Here is a 16,642-nt window from a genome sequence, read left to right as displayed (position 1 = left end):
GATTACATGGTCACAGATGGGTTCACACCCAAGTAAAGATAAAGCCTTTAGTCATCAGTGTCCCTGAAATGTAACAGCTAAGTGTGGAATGACCACAAGTGCTGTGAGTTTTTACAAAGGGAGGATGACCTCTCTCCTTCTCAGCAGTCAGAAGGGGAGCACTGCAGCAGCAGCATGGTGGCTGTGGACACGGAGGCTCACCTCCTCCGCCGGGTCTCCACCACACGGAGGCCAAGCGGGATGGCCCTGCCGCACAGCAGCAAGCCCCGGCACACCCGCAAGAAACTGCAGGTCATTATCTGTGTGCTCTTGGTGGAGCTGTGCGAGCGCTTCACCTTCTTTGGTATAGTCTGTAATATGATCCTCTTCTGCACAATCAAACTGGGATATGACAACCACCAGGCAGCCATTGTCAACTTGTGCTTTGTTGGAGCTAGCACCCTCACTCCAGTCCTGGTGGGCTGGTTTGCAGAGACATGCCTAGGAAGGACCAAGGTTCTCTATATGTGCGCCCTCATGCACTTCATTGGTAAGAATCTTTTTTTTTTCAAAGTTGTCTTTATCTGAAGGTAAGACAGTGGCAGTCGCTATTTCGCCAGATATGTAAAATGCCCAGGCACTCATTTTTTCATTAGTGTTGCTAGATTCACACTGCTGTGGTTTAGTGGTTCACCAAAGCTTCATTTGCCCATCACTAGCATTTCTGTATCATGTCTAAATAAAATGTATTCTTGCCATGGTTGAGTTTACACAGAAATTTACAAACTACAGTGCATTCTTCTCAGACATTTTTCTTGCACTATTATAATGACAAACATCAACAAAAGCAAGGTAATTTAAGCTTCACCAGCACCTAGACTGTCTTAAGACTGATCAGCTCTAGTTATTGCTCACTACTCGACTCCATTTCAGACTTGCTGCTGCAACACCACATCTCATCAGTCATTTTTTTCAACTAAACTTTCAGGCACTGCTATGCTTCCAGTGGTGGCATTCCCTTTTGAGGACTTTTATATGGATACTCACAATATAATACACCACCTAGAGCCCAGGGAGCAGCAGATTCTATTCTACATTGGCCTCCTGGCTGCAGCTCTAGGAATAGGCGGCATTCGAGCCATCCTCTGTCCTCTGAGCGCCTATCACCTGCAGGGCTACGACCAACATCAGCTCCTATCCTTCTTCAACTGGTGGGTTTCACCTTTACTCTATCTGATATGCTGTGTAGAAATGGTCAAGGCTTTTCATAACAGCAGTTTTTAATGGTAAAATCTGTATAAATTCAATCAATGCATGTTACTGGGGGTTTATGATTTTCTTATTATTATACATTGCAAACTAATTTAAAATGTTGCTGTGAAAATAGATTTTGAGGGCAAATAAATACTTCTAGATCAACAAAATCACCAGTGACTGGATACAAAAACTGAACATTTAAAATAGAAGAATGTAAGACCATCACTTGCATTATAGGTTCTATTGGTTGGTCAATCTGAATTCTACAGTGGTGTTCTTGGGAATCGCCTACATCCAGCAGTCAGTGGGCAAAAATCTAGGATTCCTTATTCCATTTACATCGGTTCTACTTGCACTTATTGCCATACATATGGTGCGAAGCAAACTCACCTTCCGTCCAAAGAAAGGTAGTTATGAGCCCTATATTTCAGCTAAATTACTCTTAGACTCTACACTTAAACAAAGATTATTAAAATCTAAATTTGTTTTAATGGTCTGTAAGAGAATATTTAGAAGAGAACAAATGGATTTGTTGCTTCTTTCTAGGAGGAAGCTCCTTACTGACCACAATGGGTGTGTTCCTGAACTCACTGAAGATGTGTTGTTTACATTACCGTTACTTGAGTGGGGACGTCTCCAGTTGGTTGGACCGTGCGAAGGAGAACAATGGTGGCCGATACAGTGAGACACATGTTGAGAATGTCAAGATCCTGTCCAAATTGTTTCCTCTTTTTGTCCTCCAGCTCCTCTACCGCACCTGCATAACACAGGCAAGTCTTTTACCTGCATAACACAGGCAAGTCCTTTAAGAGGTCAGGAGTCATGTCTCACATCATTTAATCTCTACAAAGACTAGATTCTAGAGAGGTGTAGAGGTTATCATTCATTTAGACAGTCTTAGTAAAGTGTTTAGCTGATGCCCTTGAAGAAATATCTTAACCAATGTGTGCACTGTGTGTGTACAGATTCCGTCAGGCTACTATCTCCAGACCATGCACTCCAATCTGAATTTGAATGGCTTTCTGCTGCCCGTAGCCGCCATGAAAGTGATTAGCATCTTACCACTACTGTTACTTGCTCCCCTACTTGAGTTTGTGAGCACCTGCCACCTGTCCATGCATAAAAAGCCCCTCTCTCCAGCCACAGCAATAAGTAAGGCTTACAGTGTTATTCTGTGAAATAAACATACAGAGGCATTCACTGTCATAATAGACTCAAATATGGAGACTGAGGATATCAAAATACGGTGTCTATGAGTGATGTTGTTTTACTTCAATGGTCACTGTGTTTATTTGCCTTAAGCTCTGGGTCATACATGTGCCACTCTTTCTACACTGGTGGCTGGCATCACAGAGATCTACAGGAAGGAATATCCCCTGGTGGAACAGACCTTGTCAGGGAAAGTGTTGCAGGTGTCCTCCATGGCCTGCTTCCAGCTCACACCCCAGTATATTCTACTGGGAGTTGCAGAGGCCCTAGTGACCCCAGCATGTAAGTCCTCTCCTTCCCTAAAGATCATCTTAGAAACAGGCCCAAATGGACACTCAAATAACACTGAAACTCTGTTTGCAATTGTATCCCTGTCAAACTTCATCCAGGCTCTATTATCTCCTTCTGTCTGACTCCCAGTCATTTGCGTGGAATTGCTCTGCACTTTCTGACTCTATCCTATGGAGGAGGATGTTTCTTGGGTGCTCTACTTGTCCAGCTGGTCTTTTCAGTATCTGGCGGTAAGCTTCCTGTAGCCTATTTTTTGAGGTATTGGCCAAATTGGGGAAGACCTTAAAATATTTGTCATGAATGCTTCTGGTAAATGCTTGCTGGGTGCTATACCTGACACTGTCATTTGGACAGTGTTTCCAACCCAGACCACAAAACTGTAGTGCAAAAGCTCAGTGGCTGGTTGGAACATAATTTATCTGTCTTTCACATACTATTAAATAAATTTCTTTCTAGTCTATCTAAACTATCTTACTAGTCTGTTGACTTGGAATCATTCCATTTACAATCTCCGCTCCGTTAACACTCTGGCTCTAAATATCCCACGTACAACAACTGAATTTGGTAAGACTGCTTTTAGCTATGCTGCTCCTTGGTGTTGGAATTTGCTCCAAAAAGTTTTGAAGCTTTCTGTTTTTATCCCACTTGGACATTTTAAACAGTTACTTAAACGATCCAAATCTGAACAGTGCACATGCTTCCAATGACCCCTTTATGTGATTTTTATATTCCAAATCTGAACAATGCACATGCTTCCAATGACCCCTTTATGTGATTTTTATATTGTTTTTACATGTACTGTAAATCTGTTTTGCTTGTTGTGTCAGAGGCTTGTGTCGCTGTTTTTTTGGTCTGTCTAGTCCTCATGTCTTTCTTCTATGTTATTCTGTCCTTATTAGTCTGTCTTGTCATCAATGTTTCTGTGTAACTTGTGTATCTGTTGCCCCAGGGCTCCCTTGTAAAAGAGATTTGAATATCTCAATGGGACATCACCTGGTAAAATAAAGGATAAAAAAAAAAAAAAAAAAAAAATTGAAGATGATAAGTTGCCTATAAAAACAAATCTCAAAAGTGGTAGGCCTACATTTTATGAATTTTATCCAGTTGTTTTAATAACTTTAGGCTATACTCTATTCTTTTAAATGTGCAGTTAAGTAAGACTATTGATTGTGGGTTTTAAAAAACTATTTGTAGGTGGATTTTACCCGAATATTCTGAGTGATGGAAATCTGGAGGTTTTTTTCTTTCTATTGTCTGTACTGATGGCAATGAACACCGTAGTCTTTTGGAAACTGTCACACAGGTAGGTTCCCTATCTTCTCATGGCCTATATCTTTGTTTTGATATCCTTCACCAGTTTTATGACAGTAATAGCCTTATCTTCATCACCAAGGTACTCAGACCTAACTGTGGAGTTGGGAAAAGGAGTGAGGAGCAGTCATCTTGCTGAAAAACTGCTGCAGTACAAAGCGTGCCTCCGGTTCTATGACACAGTGCACTTTGGAACTCTGCCCTCTGTGGAAATTTAAACCTGTTTCGAGACTGATGACCCTGTAACGCTGGCGTTACGCACTCACAAAATCAGAGACATCAAGCCAAACACGGACAAGTTATTATTGGTCCATTAAATATTTTTTCTGAATGTATTTTTTCTTAGGTAATCTATTACAATATATAATTGTTATAATGCTTACAGATCTAAGCGTCCTATTTCCCTGATATAGCCTAGCTGCTAGGCCTATTCTAAACATTTGGAAATGTAGGCCTAGCAGGCCTAGTAGGCTACAGTCCAGTAGGGCAACAGCACTTTTGATTCCAAGTGAGAATCCATCTAGCTGACTGGAGTCTGTTGCCTACACACCCCCATCATCATCCATACTACGCTCGAAGGAAAACCGGTCCGTGTAACGTTTTGCAGTGCTGTGTTCTATTTTCAGAATTCACATAAAAAATATAAAAATAGGCTTTAAAATCTGTTATCCATTCTTTAGGACGGCACAGTAAAGGGGTTATTGATGCTTATTTTGATTTTCAATTGAGCAGTTATGGTTTTCTGTTCAGAAGTTAAAAATTGAAATAATGCGTACATTTTCTAATTTTCTTTTTTTTGCGCTTGTGGTTGGACTGAACCACGAGCACCGGGGGGAGAACACCATCTAGGACGAGAGCACTGCCTGAAGTTGTTCGTGATTTTTACTCATTACTTTAGAGATTAATAAATAAAACTTCGCCGATTTTTGGGAGATGGGACGTTAAACATAACTTTCAACCTATGTTGAACAGTATATTTGAATACCATGGCCATGCCATAGCCTACCATAGCAAACAATTCCCCAAAGCAGAATGCTTTGCCATCCGTCAGTTTAGGCTATACAGGCCTATAGGCTACCCCAAGCACTGTTTGACATGGGGCGTTTTTGCTTATTTAACACTTTACACTAGACTAGGTTCATTAAACGAAGACACAACAGTGAATAATTTATCAGTTTTATCAGTTAGGCTACTACAGCTCAAGTCCTTGGTAATGCTCATGTAGGTCTCCAAAGCCTCCCAGAACAGCTCTTCTCTATGAGACATGAGTAGAACACGTAGGCTAGCCTACTCATAAGTGTCAGGACGCAGCAATGTCTCCCTCTGCATCTGAAGTTCTGGTCTCGAGCTGACATTATCAATCGTTTGGCACCTTGATGCAAGCTGAACTGTGTTTGATAGCCTTCCATCTCTACATCCGCTGATAAAATGTGATCACCAACACCGCATGCTCTGTTATCAGGTCACCCCCCCCCCCCCCACGCTTGTGGTTCAGCCCAACAAAAACGGTAAAAAAGGCAAAAATCCAATATTAACTGAATTTTACTTTTGTTTCCAATCCAGTTTCTGTTTTTTTCTTTATCTTGTGTGAATAATGACAAATGTAGAAAATAGCAGCAATTATCTATTTTGCTGACCAGTTAAAAAAATGAAAATGAACACATTTTTTATTTGGATCAGATGGATGGAGCAAATAGAACAAAGCGCTGCAAAGCGTTACACGGACCAAAACCGTCTGCAGTTTGTCTCCACGGTTTCTGTGGATGGAAACATGGATCTACCTGAGCCGTTAAGGCAACGACTGGGAGGACTCACAAGAACCGTGTTTATTGACCAGAATCGTACGCAACCAACTCCAGAAGATCAATGTGTTTTTCTGAGTAAAGGTAACTGCAATTCGATATAAAGATAAAAAGAAAGTAGCATAGTGTCAACTGCAGCTCACCAGGAGAGGGACTCATAATGAGCGCAAGTTAAAGCGATGGTTCTGAGTAATTTCACCCTAGGGTCCTTTGCACCATGACCCCGAGCCAAACACCCTCCCAGAACCTTTTTTCCCTTGGTCGAGTACCGCTGTCAGAAACTAATACGTTTCTGCAGTCGTAATGGTACCAGCTTTTATCTCGTAAATTACCCCACTAATAATGCCCTGAATGGTACGAAACTTCTACAGTATGTTCTTTACTTATAGAAGTTTGTAAATACACCAGGAGTTTATTTAAATAAGACTTGCCTGATGGATGCTACTATCTGCTACTATACCGCTGCGTCGATGTTACTTCCGTGATTAGGGAAAAGCCCGTATAGTTCCTGGCAGGAAGCCTGCATAAGGATGTAGATCCAGGAATGCACTAATATTTTGTTCGTAGTACCAGTTTGCAACAATTATTAGTTAACACTAAGTTGTAAACACTTCGGAAAAAAAATATTAAAAACTGGATATACCAAAAAACGTTGATGTAATCACTTCCTGCCAGGACTTTTACGGGCTTTTCCCAAATCACGGAAGTAACGGCAACGCAGCGGTATAGTAGTAGATAGCCTGGATGGATTACTGCACGGGCCTACCGGGCCCAGGGGCCCAAGGGGTCAGGGGGCCCTGAAGTCCAAGCCTTTGCACGGAATCAATATCAACAAATCAGGATGTAGGCTATGAATCTGATTGAATTTAGTATTGGCCATCCCCAAAATGCACCAGACTACAGGAAATCACATCAAACAAATTAAAAAATTTAATTTTTTAACCCCCCCTCCCACATATACGACAATTAGTGGGGGGCCCTTAATACATCTGGGCCCAGGGGCCCAAAAGTTCATAATCCGCCCATGGCAGATAGTAGCATCCTTCAGGCAAGTCTTATTTAAATAAACTCCAGGTGTGTATACAAACTTTTCAATGCCTCGTTTTATGAGTAAAGAACATACTGTAGAAGTTTCGTACCATTCAGGGCATTATTAGTGGGGTAATTTACAAGATAAAAGTTGGTACCATTACGACTGCAGAAACTCATTAGTTTCTGACAGCGCTACTCGACCAGGGTTCAACCAAGGGAAAAAAGGTTCTGGGAGGATGTTTGGCTCGGGGTCATGGTGCAAAGGACCCTAGGGTGAAATTACTCGGAACCATCGCTTTAACTTAGGCAGATAGGCGAGGAGCATCTCGCTGCAGCCTGCAGGAAGGCGGGGCTTGACATCAAGCCCAGCCCACATCCAAGTCAGCCATGTTTTTTGTATTATGTCACGCAGTTTAAAATTGCTGGCGGCGAGAGGGAGGCAGTCAGCAGCAGAGAGCTAGGACTCGCAACGAGACTGAGCGAGCTGCTACATTCTACTAACCAGCAACTTACTGCAAAACACGTTTTATTGTGTAATTCAACACGTAAACTGTGGATTCAAACCAGTGCAACAACTCGCAACAGCACCAACGTTTCCATAAGAACGCCGTTGTCACACTACTCGTTCGTCAGATGGCAAGAGGCTGCCGGCGGCCCACCGGTTTCGCTGCCGCCGGCGGACCGCTGAGTTTTTGCACATCGGTTCTACCGCGGTCCGCTGGGCTGGGCCGACAAGTAGCCTATCTACCGGTGGTCCGATATCTGCTTGCTATCTGGGCAGTAGCCTATATTTGAGATGAGGATATGTCTATCTTGGTCTAACCGGTTAACGTTACACAATGCATGCTTCTGGTTCACCTGTTAATAAAGCAAAATCGCCCCTTGTAGGCTACATTTGGCTGTAATGGAGAATTCTTGCTGTTAAATTGATAGTCCATGATAATGAAACAACACACCATTCTACTTTTGAGGGCTAAATTAAATGAATGTTGGCTCTTTTTCCGTTTGAACACATTGTCATCAATATTTAAAATTCATTTTTTTGAATGTGCTATGGCTTAAAAACCGGAAATCAAATACACGAAAAAGTACACAAACCCAGTTACAGTAACTAGCCTAGGCCTACATGAAACATTCACTGTTGTTGCATGAAATGTCATTTGTGTTTAGCCTACATCATCAGTTTATCATCTAATATGAAACAATAAACTATATAATTCGCTACCGGGCTGTCGGTAGTAAAGCCAAAGCGTATGGGGAGTGACGTAGGCAAAGAAAACATGGCTGAGTTGGATGTAGGTGGGGCTTAATGTCAAGCCTCGCCCAAAGATTGTTAAGGCGGAGCAAGATATTTCATCAGGAGCCACTTCCGGGAACCCGGATCGCACGAGGGGGGGTCAAAATCCCCCTTTATGCAGAGCAGAGGCAGCGACTGCTCCATTGAAGTCTATGGGCATAGCTCAGAATTTTACCACATATGCTAAGGTCTTGGTTCTATAGAGTTAGGAATGTGAATTTCGGGCACGTTTTCATAATCCTCAAACCCTTCTGAACATTTCAGGTACATTTTTAGCATTTTTGAGCATTCCAGTCTGGAGAAAATCGACTTTATATCAGGTGTGCGCTGGTTATTTATGCCGCTGCTGTTGGCCGGTTGCAACGTACGCTCATCAATACGTCATCGACACGCCTCTTTATGCAGACAGGATTCGATCCCCATTTCGCGCCCATAGACATGAACTACGACGAAGTATCTTGCTCCGCCTTAACAATCTTTGCCTCGCCTTCCCGCAGGCGATATTTTTTTTCCCAGGATGGTAGGGGAAGAGTCCCGCCCTACTTGCCCTGTGATTGGCCGGCTACTACCTTTTCCGTTTCTATGGAGATGGGTAGTAATCAAATCATCATTCTGGTCGTGGACGTTGAACAATCTTCCCGCAGGCTGCAGCGAGGTGTACTTGGAGGGGATTGGCTGCCTCGGCAGCAAAATAGCAATTGCTAGCTGGCAGATTTGTGTAAAACTTAGTCACATTTGCTGATTTATTTGTCGTGGCTCTTGAACGTTAACGTTTAAGTTGGGTAGCGTCAGCCGGCTAGTAGCTATGCCTATGGACCAGGCAAGCTAAGCTTTACTAGTGCTAGTTGGTTAGCATGATAAACATTGCTCATTGTTATCCCTAACAATAAGCACTCCCCATGTTCTTAGACGATGAAGTTATCTCCAGTCTCCCTCTTCAGATGTCCCTTTACTTTAACCTGTGGTTTTTCCCTATGTGGTGGGTATGTGAAGTCATCATGCTCCACCTAAAGGTACTGATAGGCTATTTGTCTGTTTGTTAGTCCTGTCCTGTTGATTCACAACCTTTTTGTTTCCAAGGCCACCACCAGCTGTGTCCACCGAAATGTTCCATCTGTGCACACTCTGAAGTCCAATGTAGTTAGTTAAACATTCAAAACCAACTTTCTACGTTCCAATAATCTTCAAATATCACGTCATAATTTCTACATCGACAGATAATAAAATGTCTATTGTATGATTATGTGTATTATCCTGCTTGAAATTTTCTAAAAGGGTCTCATTTGTTACTTCCGTGTGTGACAGCTTGAGTGCATCTGGTGCTACAATTAATAATCTAAAATCAAGGCCTCCCTTGCAGCTACCTGAGATCCCCCTGTGGGTCAGACCCCCATGTTGAGAACCCTGCTGCACAAAATGGATCTCCATGTTAGGCCTACTTGAATTTCATCTAACTTTATGTTTCTCCCATGCAGTATCCAGCCCTTCCTGACTACTACAAGTTTATTCTGGTGACTGTCCTAATATTGATGACCCTTATTGAGGGAATTAGGCTTTACCTTGGCTATGTTGGAAACCTACAAGATAAGGTACATTTCTTTCTCTAGAGTAAACATTGTTCATCAAATAAAATAAAACTCAAATCGTTTAACATCTGATGCTTCCTCTACAGGTACCAGAGCTGGCTGGCTTTTGGTTATTGAGTCTACTTTTGCAGTTCCCTCTCATTTTGTTTCAACTTTTTAATGAGTCCATCCTTGTTCAGCCACTGGAAAGAGGAGTCCATATAGTGCTGTCCTTGTTCGTTCTTACAGAGGTAACAGGCGATTTGTCAGTTCACTCTTCAAAAAGTTGATAGTTTTTTCAGAAGTTATAATTTCACTCACTTTTTTGATTGATGGTGTTCATGCAGAAAAAAAAACAATAATTATGTTCTTATGTAAAAGATAATTGATTTATTTTTGCCCTTTATCTGTGCAGGCTCTGTCAGGTTTTGTGGCCCTTCGAGAAATGGTACATCACACAGAAAGCCATTTCCATCTTCAGCAGTTCGCTGGTGTCCAGGAGCTGAGAACATGATTGAGAACTATCAGCAGTGGAGATTTAGTTCTACTAACAGAACGATCAGTGCCGGCCCGAGCCTTTTGGGGGCCCTAAGCAGAATTTGATTTGGGGGCCCCCTCCCACAACGCAGAGTCACCTGTGCTTGGCGATAATTGACAACTTCACACTATAATGTCATATTATAAATTAATACAGTGAGGTTATGTATTAATACAGTGACTGATTATGAACTACTGTCCCCCTGGACACAGATGCATAAGGACCCTCTCCCCCTACCCTATTTGTGCAAATGTGGGTACAAACGTGTGTGTGTGTGTGTAGGGGGGGGGGGGGGGGGGGGGGTACTCCCCCAGAAAATTCTGAATTTGGTAGATGTGATATCCTGTATTCTGGTGCATTTTTGGGATGGTCAGCTGGAGAAGGGCAGTACCTAAATTTGTTCAGATTCATAGCCTTTTGCTTTTTGACTTATATAGGTAGTGACTTCACACAACTACTTGGGGTTCAGGGTCCCTTGACCTCTTGGGCTCGGTAGGCTCATTCAGTAATCCATCCTTGCTCACGGCAAAAATGTTTTGGGGCTCCGCTCTAGACTTCTGGCCCCATGTGCTTGGTAAACCAATGTATTAATATAGTTGTTATTTACACCAACCCTGTCACCTTTTAATCTTAGAGGGTACTAAAATCACAGATTTATTTGAAACATTCATATTCAAAGTGAAGCACTAAGGGTGGTTTACTGAAGTTGAATTGACAAATAACAAAATACAACTGCATTTATATTTGTTGTAAACAAGTACATCAGTTTAATGACTTGTTTTTCAACAGATTTGCAGAACAAATCCGTAAATGTGCATTAAATGAGCAATCTTCAACTACAAAATAAAACCAAAATAGACAAACATTAATAATCAAAAATAAAATGTCCCAAGATATAGATACTTATTCCTACTTCGTTCCTGGCTTTCAGGCATCTGCAACTCTGCAGTGGACGAACCTGCAATGATTAAATAAATACATAAATAAATGTAAAAAAAAAAACTATGTTAAATGTGTGTGTCATGTCATATTAACAGGCTATGTAACCATTTGCCATCAAGAAAACCTCACCTTCTGTGTCATCAGCTTGATGAGGTAGTTAGGTAGAGGTAGAGATGTGCTCCAAAGTACTTCAACAGTGTCTCTGAAAGTGCATATTTGATCGAGCAGAATGAGTTTATTTTTCTATCATTACTTACACTCATCAACAAGCAATTCCACATGTAACAATTCATATTTTATTGGCAAATGAGGCATAATCAAACGCTTAACATGGTGATCTACTGCAGCCTTAATATTAGGGTAGCACCGCTACATCACTCGCCACTATCTTAATCAAATTTAAGGTCTATTTTCATCACAGAAGGATCTGTCGTGGAAATTATCCACTTCCCGAAACCTCCAATCCAACTAGCACTCTGATGTCAAAGACCCGAAGGAGAACACCAAGACGAGAAATGCTGAAGACTGTTGATCCTTTATTCACCGTATTGCAGTGATGATACAATCCAAACAATGTCAGGACTGAACCGTCAGGCAAGAGAGTGATGAGTTGCAGCTGCTACCCCGATGAGATCTGATCTGAATGTGCTTGAGCTCTCTCTTTTATGCTCTCAGGGGCCTGAGAGGCGTTCCTATCATCAGGAGCGTCACCAGGCCCCTTCTGGCCAATCAGAACGTTTTGGGACTTGAGATATTGGTGGAAACTCCTTCTCATATAAACATTAAAAAATGTGTGTTGCTAGGCAGAATACATGTGATCAAGTTCTATGTGTAATCTGTTGCCAGGCAGGGTATGTTTTGATTTGGTTCTATGTGTCATCCCAATTTTGGTTTCACTTCCCCTCCCTGGAAGGTCCCTGCATCTCCTCTTCTGCTAGCCCCTTCTATTTATGCCCTTCTGGTAAGCACCTTTCTTTCCCAGGCCCTGTTTTTACTTTCACTCTTAGCCTTTGACAGCTCAGTCTCATGACTTCCAGTAAATGTTGCATAACAGTTGCACAAACAACACCTTTATAGTAAATGGAATGTTTCCAATAAACCAGCACACACACACAAGTATTATTATTATGTCTAGATAAAATCACCACATATTCCCCCCTTTGAGGCTAAATTAGCCTCACTATGCAGCATAAGCGGTATTTAAACACAGGAGTGTGTCATAACCCCGTATATTGTCATGACACCTCAGGCTATATGCACAAGAGCAAGTTACAGGGGCATGGCGTCTACTATTAAAACCTTATACTAAACATGAAACCTTAAACCTTATGTCAGAACTAATAACAATATGTGTCGGCATTACCGCCCTTATGTGAGTAAGTAATAACATTGGTAAGCAAACCCCGAACGCCCAGATCAAGTGACAGAAGGACCAATTACTCGTAAGAACGAGTTGTGAAATCTCCCCATTTATCGACTAAAACAAATGGCTGGGACCCGAAACGGATACGTCCCCAAAGTGACCTGAAACCTCATATATTTCAACCAGTCACTTTTTGCACACGAGGTTAAGTAAAACCCCATGCTTCATGGCACTCAATGCACTAGGTATGGTATCAGGCATTGGCGCGGCCTAATCCGTCACTCATCTATACCCTACGGGCGCGAGGTTATTCCGCAAACCTTATATATAAGAGTAAATGATAAATCAAGAGCCCTGGACGCCCAGAGCAGGTGACAGAACGACCAATTCCTTGTTATGAACATATGGCTAGGACCCGAGACGGATTTGTCCCCAAAGCGGCTAATGTGCTAGTCACTTTGAGCATAAAAGAATTTTCATGCAACGGCCATCGGTGCCAAATCGGAGTTACATAACAACTTCATGATCCCACTCGTCACTCACCCATCCTTCTTCCAGGTATATGGCTCCTTAAGTCAATTCTTATATAAAGTATGTAAATGGTGTATATATGGCCCTTGTCTGGCCTTTACGCACCACCCCCCTTTGTTACTCGCAACGTCATCCCCTTACTCCTCCGGATTCCTCCGGGCATTCACACTAGCGTGAGAACGGGTGAGCGCGCCGGCCGCAGGCGCGCCACACCGAGGGGACGGGCCGCCATGCTCTGCCTTAGGTTGCCCCTGCTGGCCATTGGGGTCGTACCCGTCCTCGAGCACTGACCGCGCCGCACACCTGCCACACCACTAGGCGGGCCAGGCCCGACGTACGGTAAGTTGGGTGAGGTGAGCGCTTCTAGTAGCAAGCTTTGGTTATACCTGGCCGGGTTTGGATGGCCTTGCAGTTGAGGGCTAAACCTCATATAAAATTGACTCAAGATTACTTAATGCGACTTATTCGTGTCAGGTCACAGCCCATAACCCTACCTTTTACTCTGTCACCTGGGCGTGCAGGCATGTGTCTTGTGAATTACCTGTCTGTGCTGTGTATGTGAGTGTGAGTCAGTGTGTGTGTGTAGAGATGGGTGACTCGCAGGACCCCACCTCTACTCGTACATGACCGGGAGAGGAAACTCCGGGGGAGGAAACTCCTGTTCCTGCTCCCGCTCCTGCTCCAGCATTCGGGCGAGGAAGTCGCTCTCCATTACATGACCCTCGTTGAACTCGTCTTCCATTATTCGTCCCACACTAGTTTGCACTAAAAGAATTCTCTCACTTTCATCCTCCTCATCCCATGGTATCATTACATTCTGGACCACGAGCTGTCTAGCAACCACCTTTGAGCAAACCTTTCCACAACATTGAGTAATACAGCAAAACATTCCTACCACTAAGGCTGCTCCTAGCAATAACTTCCCCAGAAATGCTACAATCTTACCCCCCCATGACCCAAAGGTGTCCGTCAGCCACCGGGTTACAGGGGCAAAGATTCCTGAGATATCCGGGATTCCATCAAACGTCAGTCCTTTTCCAGAGTTCTCGTGGGCTTCCTTGTTTACAGCCTTGAGTCTTTTCATTGCGTTTGTGAAGTCGTCCATGTTCTCGCCTTCACCTGGGACGTACGTACAACACGAGTCTGTTCCAACGATCGCGCACACTCCACCTTCCTTTGCTAGTATCCAGTCCACTGCTATCCTGGTTTCCATTGCCATTTTTGTGGTGGCGTTCAACCTCCTGTCAAACGCGTTGAACGCGTCTATAGTGGCATTCATGAACCGCAGGGCGTTGTAGTGGATGTAGTTGATCCATTGAACATTCTTGGCGATGCCTACGGATGCTCCGTAGAAGGGGAGGGCGGCTTCAAATCCGGCGAGTACCTCGTCCCGTGCCTTGAACTGTCTCGGGACGTTGTGGGGTTGTCCGAATACGTCCATATACACTCCATCGTCAGCGTCTCTTCGGCTTCTCCTCAGGTTCCCTTTTATCGGCGTTTGCTGGTTGGCCCCTGGGCTGGTTGAGTTCAATGTTGAGTTGCGCTCTGACCAGGGGACTATGTAGGTTTGCTGGGCCAGGGTGACCCTGGCACACTTTCCTCTCCAGTATTTTGGAAGGGTGTTTCGCAGTCCCCATCGTCTTCCACAGGCCCACCATAAGTCTGCCAGCGGAATATCCTGTTCATACATCCAATTCACGCTCAGCATCGTGGTATTTACTTCGACTCCAATCCTCTTCCCGTGGTCGCTGTTCTCCACCAGGCGGAAGTAAAAGTTGTTGAGTTCGTGGACCCACTTGGCTGCACAGCGTCCTTCGAATGCTCCTACATCCTTCACACCTTCCTTGACTGTGTTTGCCGTGGGGTGTACTTCAAAACACTCGAACTCTACATCCTCTGGAATCTCGTAGAGATGATGGGTTTTCTTTATCACCCTGGTCCCCATGCCTGGGTAGTCCTTCCTGCACCTCGCCTCGTTCTGCTGGAGCTCATGCGCTTTCCCTGTCTGCTTTCCGGATAATGGGCCTATCTTAGTCCATATCTTCCGTAGCTCCTCGCTTCCCAGTCGCACGAGACATCCAAACGGGGAGAACTTGTCTTCTGTGTACTGCTTCCCTGACTCTTGGTGCACTATATCTTCTTCTCCAGTTCCTGGTGCTGGCAGCACTGTCAGCTTTGGTTTCACCGCCGAACACACGTAACACCCTCCTTCTGGTTTTACTGTCTTTGCTGTGTATTTGGCCCATTGCATCCATGAATTATTCTCCCAGGCGCCCAAAGCGCCCGTGGATCTTTTCCTTCTGTTCTTGGTTTGAGTCCCATTAACCTGTTCCTTTTCCAAGACCTTGGGAAGCATGCCTGTACTATTTACATTCTTGCTCTTCTTTTTACTCTGAGTCACTGCATTGTCCAGCACCGGGATGTACTCGTTACTTCCCGATGCTTCTGGTTCTGGTGTGTGTGTCTCATCTCCTGATCCTCCTATGTACAGAATATTGTCCGTGTCTAGGGCACTGTCGTCGAGCATCTCCTCTCCGTCATTGGGGGTGGCAGTCTGCACCCCCTTCGTCGCTCTCGTCGTCTTCTGGGGAGCCCGGGAGGGGCCAGTCAAGGGCCTCGTCGAAGCCTCCAATCCAATGGGTACCGGGGGAACTGCCCCAGTTGGTCCCTTGGAGAATTCGTCTTGTTTCTTGGCTGGTCCCTGGGCGGTCATCCCCGGAGTGGGGGCCGCCCGTGTCGTGCCCTGAGTCCGTCGGCCTTTCCACCACAGGCTCCGCAGGAAGCCGCGAGCCCTGCTGAGGAGGTGTCCGGGGGGGAGGCGTAAGGACAGCGGGTAGTCTGAGTGCGTCGAGGGCCTTGGCCATTTCTGCGGCAGCTTGCTGTGCTCCACTCTGGTCGTCGGCAGGGGCGTCGGCTGGGTATGGGTAATCCCAGTCGCTGTAGAAGTCCCCAAAGTTGATGGTGTCGTTCCCTTGCTGGTGTGATGGTGGCGATGGCGGTGCTTCTTCTTCCGGCCTCGGCGCTTCTTTGGCGTCGCCTCCTGTGAGGTCGGGTGTGTCCGTGGCATGAGAGTGGGCTGTAGGGTCGGCTGGTGGACCACCGCTGGTTGAGGCTGTGGCAGGTCTGGGTACTTGGGATTCGGGAGTGGCTCCCATCTCAGGTGGATGTCGCCTTCTCCTCCTCGAGCCTGGCTCGGCCCCAGCATCGCCAGCACCTGTAGGCACAGATAGGGGAGGGAGAACAGCAGGCACCCCAGGTACATTGCGCCCAGAGCCATCAGCAGGAGCCGGCAGTATCCTCCGCCTCGTACTCCTACGCGTACTCGGTCCTCCCCTTTGTTCCCCACCACCATCATCCTCCCCGGGGGAGTCTGGTGGGGGTCCTGGCGGGCTCTGGTCCCCGTCATCGTCCTCCGACTCCTCTGGACCTCTCGCTCCTTCTGGTGGCACCGCCCTGTAACAAGAGTTAAGGTGATACCACAAATCTGATCCTTGCACTCTTACCGCCCGGGGGGTAGCCTGGGTC

The 16,642-nt window shown here is 44.9% G+C and overlaps 1 protein-coding gene and 1 long non-coding RNA gene across 2 annotated transcripts; both read left to right on the top strand.

The window, feature by feature from the left end:
- Positions 1-174: 174 nt before the first annotated feature.
- Positions 175-4,265, top strand: slc15a5 (solute carrier family 15 member 5). Its single transcript, XM_076272831.1, has 9 exons — positions 175-529; positions 968-1,190; positions 1,474-1,643; positions 1,786-2,006; positions 2,202-2,388; positions 2,539-2,727; positions 2,835-2,966; positions 3,931-4,039; positions 4,130-4,265. Exons 1-9 carry the CDS (start codon positions 175-177, stop codon positions 4,263-4,265), a joined length of 1,722 nt encoding a protein of 573 aa, XP_076128946.1.
- A 4,835-nt stretch (positions 4,266-9,100) lies between these two features.
- On the top strand, positions 9,101-10,279 carry LOC143100820 (uncharacterized). Its single transcript, XR_012981947.1, has 4 exons — positions 9,101-9,191; positions 9,654-9,767; positions 9,851-9,994; positions 10,159-10,279. It is a non-coding gene; the product is annotated as an uncharacterized LOC143100820 (long non-coding RNA).
- Positions 10,280-16,642: the final 6,363 nt, after the last annotated feature.

Source organism: Alosa pseudoharengus, unplaced genomic scaffold, assembly GCF_046254945.1.
Source record: "Alosa pseudoharengus isolate Yale_2024_CS ecotype anadromous, Long Island Sound unplaced genomic scaffold, YU_APseudo_1.1 YU_APseudo_1.1_scf_10, whole genome shotgun sequence".
Lineage (NCBI taxonomy): Eukaryota > Metazoa > Chordata > Actinopteri > Clupeiformes > Clupeidae > Alosa > Alosa pseudoharengus.
This window is presented reverse-complemented; position numbering and strand designations above follow the sequence as displayed.